This window comes from Gossypium hirsutum, chromosome D07 (genome assembly GCF_007990345.1).
Source record: "Gossypium hirsutum isolate 1008001.06 chromosome D07, Gossypium_hirsutum_v2.1, whole genome shotgun sequence".
NCBI lineage: Eukaryota > Viridiplantae > Streptophyta > Magnoliopsida > Malvales > Malvaceae > Gossypium > Gossypium hirsutum.
The window spans coordinates 19,860,235-19,867,492 of record NC_053443.1 but is presented as its reverse complement, the minus strand read 5'-3'; the positions used below and the strand labels follow the sequence as shown (position 1 = coordinate 19,867,492).

The following is a 7,258-nucleotide window of genomic DNA, read 5'->3' as shown; positions in this document are numbered from 1 at the left end:
GTACTCCATATAACATCAAACAAGCAACCATTGTGAAGCAAAAAGCATCACCAATAACACCCAGGGTCAATTAGATCTCCTCCTTCATTTCTTACTGTTTGCACGATTAGTTCCAACGTCGTCTTAATGTTCTTCTAAAAAAAAAAAGGTAGTTGAATGGATTAATTTACAAAAGAATGGTGATGGCAGGGTGGTCAAAGTTTTTGGTTTGTAGAGTATGTTTTTTTGTGCAAGCATGCAAAACAAAAGGCCGCAAAAGCCAAAGTTAAGAGTAATTAAACTTTAGAAATAATAATTAAATGATAATACCACTCATTAATAACTCAAAAAAGGAAAAAATTAAAAACTGAAACGTGCTGCCCACATTCTTCTGAATTTGGCCGCAATATCTGAAACGACATCAACACTCTCTCTTCCTTTAATTCATTTGCCATTACCCCCACTCTTTCAATCTTTCACTATTCTATTTATAATTAATCCATGATGCTTCTCTTATCTTTATTTTTCTTCCATTATTAACATATAAGGTTTTATTTTATTTTTTAAAAAATTTTGTTCATCTATGGTATAAAAACAAATTTTATTTACTAGTCTTGTTAGTCAAATTTGTTTGGCGTGATATTTGTTTAATTCTTTTGGTGAGTTTAGGGTTTTGGTGTAAAAAAGTAAATAAATCAGAGATATTGAAAAAGTTTTTTTACTTTAGAATAGAAGAAAGCGAGAGACGAGGGTGCTGCTCCCTTATTGTGGTGCATTTCGGTCAATGCATGCAATTAAATATGTTCCACCATTTGGCGGGGACTGTGTCATCAACAATGGCAGGTGATTGATTCTTCTTATTTCTTCCCTACTCTTTACTTAAATTATTTACTACTAACTCATACAGACTTGAGATGAACGTGGGATATTTGTACCGTTTGATACGAATATATTTAATTTTCCTTTTTAAAAATTTTGTATATGTATAAAGGATTATATTTTATTCCAATATACATCACACAACAATACTTACAATATTGAAGAGACATGTATTTCTTAGTTCATAGTTCAACGATGCATAATTTAATTTAGAAAGAGCTCTGAAACACAATGTGAACTCTGAAGTCCCTGTTGACAGTTGAGTTTCCAAATGCTATGGGATAGATTCACTGAGCAATTGCTGAACCGACTGACTCGGGTTACACGCATGGACATTTATTTTTATATATATTTAATCAGTTTAAACAATGGATATACTTTCTATAAAAGATCAAAAGTTAGATAAACCATAAATTTGTAATATTCTTTTGCAGTCCTACAGTATCACCAATCTTTATTCCTTCTTGTTTGCATGAAATGCATGCATGCTTTCTCCACATGAAATATCAATTCTCACTAATTTTTCTTTTATTCTCTTAGTGGATTTAAATAAAAAAAAACCTGTGAACATATATCAAACTAAAACTTTGAATAAAACTTAATTAGTATTTTTAGAGAGTATAAGGAATTTGACTAAAAGAATTTATTGCAACATTATGTAAGGGGTTTTTCTCATGATCTAAAAAAAACACATAGTTAGGGTTTGATGTTATTGGATGGCATAGGACACCAATTTCTTTTATTTTTATTTTAGAATATAAGACATAAATTGGCAGACTCTTTTTAATTATATGTTAACCTTTTGACGGGGCACGAGAACCAATTAAGTGGTCAACAGATTTCTACTTGGGAAACCTAATAAAATCTCCCAATTACATCTTTCTCTTTCTATATTATTAATTTTAAAAATAAAGAAAAGCAACAAGTAATAAATTAGGACTAGGAATGGATGAAATATCACACTTGGTGTTGTGTAGCAAGATCGAGTAATCCTTACTCAACATCTCTTCCCTTAAATATTAATTTGGGATTAATATTTTCCAAATTAACAATGCATGTCCGTACACAGTCTTCTCCAACACATGACATGCAGGGGAGAGGAACTCGGGGATCTACAAAAATTTTGGATTTTTTGTGATGGAGAAAATTAAGAAAAACCACATTTCAAAGCCTATCCCTTGTTCATTTTTTTACTTTTAAGAAGAGAGAGGGGGGGGTAGCTTTACGTAGAGTGGTCAATCGTGTTAGACTAAGGAGATGATTTGCAGAGTGTGGGAATGCTGGGCTTTGAGGAGTCATGAATTGCTATGAACGAGGACCCGAGAGTTCCAATAAACCCAGTGGGGCATAGAAAGAGAAATATATATTTATATATAATTAGTCATGTATATAATAATATTAGGAGTTTTAAAATTGGTGGAGGTGGGGGAGGTGGAGATTGGATTTTTCCACTTGGAGTTGTGGTTTTGTCTTGCTACAAAGACGAAAAATCTCACTTCTCAAACCCTCTTTTTTCTACTTTAGTTTTTTTTTATTTTAAAAAATAAAGTAATTAATCACTAACAAGCCCCATGTCCCTGATGTTATTCACTCTATTGTCCCTAATATATATTCAATTACTATAATATCATCACCTGGTTCGTTTTTCTAGTCTTGGAAAGCTGCTGGTTCTACATTCAAACCACTTCAAATAAGCCCCTCTCTCTTTATTATATGAGAGAGATCTTCCTCTAGATTTCCTTCTCCTTCTAGCCTCCTCTTTTCTCTCATCTTTTCATTCTTCTAAGATATGTATGCATCCCTTGCCCGCATAAAAGCTTGAGGAAAGAAAAGGGAGAGTGAGACAGTTGCCAAGTTCTAACTCACTCTGGTAAACCTTTGATAATAGATATTTATTTCTTTCATTATCTAAGTTGTTGTCTTGATGTTCATTTCACTTTGTTATCTGCCGTTTGCAGAAGATTTTTTGTTTGATTTGTTGGAGTTGTGCAAAGGACAGTCTCTGCCTTTGGATTGATTTATATAATACATATATAGGATATATGATATGGGTTCCATGAATTCAAACAACTGGCTTTCTTTTCCTCTTTCTCCCACGAATTCGTCTTTGCCAACGCATTTGCACTCCTCTCAATCTCAACAGTTCAATCTAGGGTTAGTGAATGATAGTATGGAGAATCCATTCCAAACCCAAGGTACATCTTTCTTTTTTTTCTCTTGCTCTTTTGTTTTTTTTTCTTCAATCTAATTCCTCACTGTTTTATCATCTTTTTTCAGAATGGAACCTGATAAACACCCATTATACAAGTGAAGTTCCAAAGGTTGCAGATTTCCTTGGAGTTTCCAAATCCGAAAGTCCATCCTTGGATCTTGTGGCCTTCAATGAAATTCATCAGCCTAGTGATTCTGACTACTCTCTTCTGCCGCTGCAAAACACTGATGTAGCAGCAGCACCCAATAACAACTATGATTTCCAAGAAAATGCTAATACTTTGCAGTCACTGACATTATCCATGGGTAGTAGCGGCAAAGGCTCAGCCAGCGAAACCAGCGGTGAAAATAGTACTACTACTAATATTGTGGAGGCTCCCCCAAGAAGAACCTTGGACACTTTTGGCCAAAGAACTTCCATATACCGTGGCGTAACAAGGTCAGCATGGATGAATGCTTCAACCAAATACTAATAGTTTCTTTTTTCCCTCTCCTTTTATAAAAATATCTTGAAAAGTAGTGTGTACTTATAAATTTTCAACTTTTGAAATGGATTCATGTGGCAAGTGCAGGCATAGATGGACTGGAAGATATGAAGCGCATCTTTGGGATAATAGTTGCAGGAGAGAAGGGCAATCAAGGAAAGGAAGACAAGGTAGAGTTTGGATTTCCTCTAGGGTTTCCTTTATTTCATCTACATGTAATATAAGCATCCTAACATTTCTCTCTATACTTTTTTCTCCATGGTCACCTTGGTTTGCATCATTATTCCAGTCTACTTGGGTGAGTGCAGTTCTTCCAAATTCTTTTTTCAAATTTTTTTTTTACTGCAGAACTGTTTTGAAATATGCTATGTTTTGCAGGTGGGTATGACAAAGAAGAGAAAGCAGCTAGGGCTTATGATCTTGCTGCACTCAAGTACTGGGGAACATCCACCACTACTAATTTCCCGGTATATATATACTAAGTTTTATACTGCTGCACCTTACAGCAAAATCTGCTTGTACTCGTATTTTTCACGGCATTTCATAACAAAAACCCACAGAGTGTAGATTTTAGTGGCATCGGTGTAGTCTAACAAATACATATAAGCTCTCTCGAGTTTTCATAGTGATTTTTTTTAGTGTGTGTCTATTTTAGATTAGTAATTATGAGAAAGAGCTGGAAGAAATGAAGCACATGACCAGACAAGAATTTGTGGCCGCCATTAGAAGGTATATATATGAGATGTAATTTAAACTATTATCTTTAATTATTTCTAATGTAATCGATCTGTAGGAAGAGCAGCGGTTTCTCAAGGGGTGCATCCATGTACCGAGGAGTAACAAGGTAGACTTTCAAAATGAAAAGCAATTATGGTGCATAAATCTTTCCCAATTGGTTCTTCTCTATCTAACATATATGCGTGTGTAATACAGACATCATCAGCACGGTAGATGGCAAGCGAGGATCGGTAGAGTTGCAGGAAACAAAGATCTTTATCTAGGAACTTTTAGTAAGTAATTTAATTATTAACGACGCTGTTTATGAAATTAACTTAGGCGCTTAACGTAAGTCACTAATGATTTGTTACTAATCAATACAGGTACTGAAGAGGAAGCAGCTGAAGCATATGACATTGCAGCAATTAAATTCAGAGGGCTAAACGCAGTCACAAACTTTGACATGAGTCGTTATAATGTGAAAGCCATTCTTGAGAGCAATACATTGCCAATAGGAGGAGCTGCTAAAAGGTTAAAGGAATCTCAAGCACTTGAATCATCAAGGAAACGTGAAGAAATGATAGCTCTGGGTTCAAGTTTCCAATATGGAAGCTCTGGTTCAAGCTCTAGCAGGTTACAGTCATACCCACTGATGCCGGCCCCATTTGAGCAGCAACCTCAACCTTTTCTAACATTACAAAACCACGACATCAATTCTCAATACACTCAAGACGCATCTTTTCACCAGAATTACATTCAAACGCAGCTGCAATTGCATCAGCAATCGGGTGGGTCTTATAACTTGCACCAGTCCAGCCAGAACACTCAATTTTACAACAGTTACATCCAAAACAACCCGGCATTGCTTCATGGGTTGATGAACATGGGGTGTCCTTCACCAGCATCTGTTGTTGATAACAGTGGCGGGTCTAGTGGGAGTTATATGGGGAATGGAATTGGGTTGGCTTCCAATGCAACATCAGGAAATGCAGTGGGATCTACGGAAGATGTAGCCCTTGTGAAGGTTGATTATGATATGGCTGGTGGGGGATATGGCGGCTGGTCGGGGGACTCAGTTGCAGGCTCCAATCCCGGAGTTTTCACAATGTGGAATGACTGATGGAATTATAAGACACAACTCATGGTTTCTGTTTCTACTAATATATCTCTTAAATTTTTAATGCAACCGAAAAAAAGAGTTAGGGTATCTTGATTTAAATTTTGTTTCTGTATTTTGTTTTATGTTCTTTATATAGCTTTAGGGCTTTAATTTCCCTATGAAGAATTTACCCCAAATCCAATTTATTTGGATTTTAATGGGTTCAAGCGGGACCCAAATTTTGTATTCGGAATTATTAATATATTTAATATCAAATTTTAATGCAGCTAAACAAATTAATTTTTTTAAATGAGTTTTTATTTTGACTCCTCTAACTTTAAATTTTTTAATTTATTTATTAATGTCATTAACATTTCATATTTTGGTTATTAAAACATTTTTAATTTAAAGTAAACTTGCAATATTTATAGACATTATAATTTTAATTTTAATTCTAAAAGATTTAATAAATTTACACATTGCATGTCTCTATAGATAAAAAATTTTAAAAAAAACTTTAAAAACAGAAAAATATTTAAAAAATCATTTTTAAATAAAAAACTATAAAATTTTATGAAAAATACAATAAATATTATAAAAATTTTAAATTTTGATAAAAATTATTAAAATAATATTTAAACATGGTAAATTATCTTATTAATTATAATCCCTAAACTAGGATCACAGCTGGAATAAAGTAGAACAAGTAATGCCAACTCTACCTACTGGCTTTAAGAACATCGGCGATAGTGTCCTCTGGTTGTTTAACATATCCTTGTTCTATCATATATGATTGAGACAGCATCAAAATCTGCGGTGATGTACCTGAATTAATAATTTTTTAACCAAACCAAGAGAATCATCTTACGGAATGACCTTTGAATAGTTTTTTTGTATTATGGTTGTTTCCAAAAGGAAAAGAAACTTGCCATCAATCTTATTCCATCTTCTTACCCATTGAAACCCCCCACTCTCCTTGGGCCTGTTTCCGATAAGAGATTGTTATTTGTACACATCGGCTCATATGTATCTGCTAAATCCTTTGCGGTGACTTGCAAATAATACCAACGATTAGCCAAAAACTAGGTCAAAAGTTTTGAAAGGCACAGTTAGATTTGCATACAAGACGAACCGGTTATTTCCTTTTCAGTTATCCAAATCATAAGCTGTGAAATGCTTCTCACCAAGCTTACTGCCTTCAAAAGAGTCCCCTTATATTCCTCTCACAAATGAGACTGCATACTTCCTTGTAACCAATGGATCCTCACCAAGTTTTTCTTGCCCTCTTCCCACATTGGGTCCCAAAATATATTAATATTTGGTGTCCAAAATGTCATGCCTCTTACTTCTCAGCGTTATACACTCCTCTAGCTTCTATTCCAATTGCCTTTTAGTCGTCAAACAATAAAAATGTTAGAATATCTAAATCCAGTTTGAGTTATGCACTTCTACTTAAACTACTTTTCTTATTAAAAAAATCAATATAATTAATTGAAATTAGATCCACGTTTCTATTTAACAACTTTGTATTTAAACTTGTTATGGTACTTCCCATTATCGACCCAAAACTTGAATATAACCCAAAATGCCGACTCGCAACCCGAGCCTAGGTCCTACAAGGTGGATACATTAAGGGCTCACGGGGAGGGCTCGCAAGCCAAGTTCGCATGTTCCTGGATGTTCGTATGTAGAGGATGTGAAGTCAAACGAGTTGATCGGTGAACACATGTTAAGTCTAAGACAGTATACATGTCAACATGCATGGAGTCTACTTAAGACGTCATTTCGTTGAACAATAACTGTATCTTATAAATACTCGATTCCCTCCATCATGAGGAAACACAACAAAATACTCAACAAAACTAGTTTTTTTTTATGTATTTTTATT

General features: G+C 34.4%; 1 protein-coding gene across 1 annotated transcript; it reads left to right on the top strand.

Annotated features, from left to right (window-relative positions):
* Positions 1 to 2,483: 2,483 nt before the first annotated feature.
* On the top strand, positions 2,484 to 5,680 carry LOC107954274 (AP2-like ethylene-responsive transcription factor PLT2). The gene is made up of 10 exons (XM_016889781.2): positions 2,484 to 2,728; positions 2,817 to 3,053; positions 3,136 to 3,508; positions 3,642 to 3,724; positions 3,844 to 3,852; positions 3,933 to 4,021; positions 4,210 to 4,283; positions 4,348 to 4,398; positions 4,488 to 4,564; positions 4,655 to 5,680. Exons 2-10 carry the CDS (start codon positions 2,906 to 2,908, stop codon positions 5,389 to 5,391), a joined length of 1,641 nt encoding a protein of 546 aa, XP_016745270.2. The 5' UTR covers positions 2,484 to 2,728; positions 2,817 to 2,905; the 3' UTR covers positions 5,392 to 5,680.
* Positions 5,681 to 7,258: the final 1,578 nt, after the last annotated feature.

Coding starts and splice junctions, on each gene's coding strand:
- LOC107954274 (XM_016889781.2), top strand. CDS start 2,906: ATGGGTTCCATGAATTCAAACAACTGGCTTTCTTTTCCTCTTTCTCCC. Junction 3,054..3,135: donor GAATCCATTCCAAACCCAAG/GTACATCTTTCT, acceptor ATCTTTTTTCAG/AATGGAACCTGATAAACACC. Junction 3,509..3,641: donor ATATACCGTGGCGTAACAAG/GTCAGCATGGAT, acceptor TGGCAAGTGCAG/GCATAGATGGACTGGAAGAT.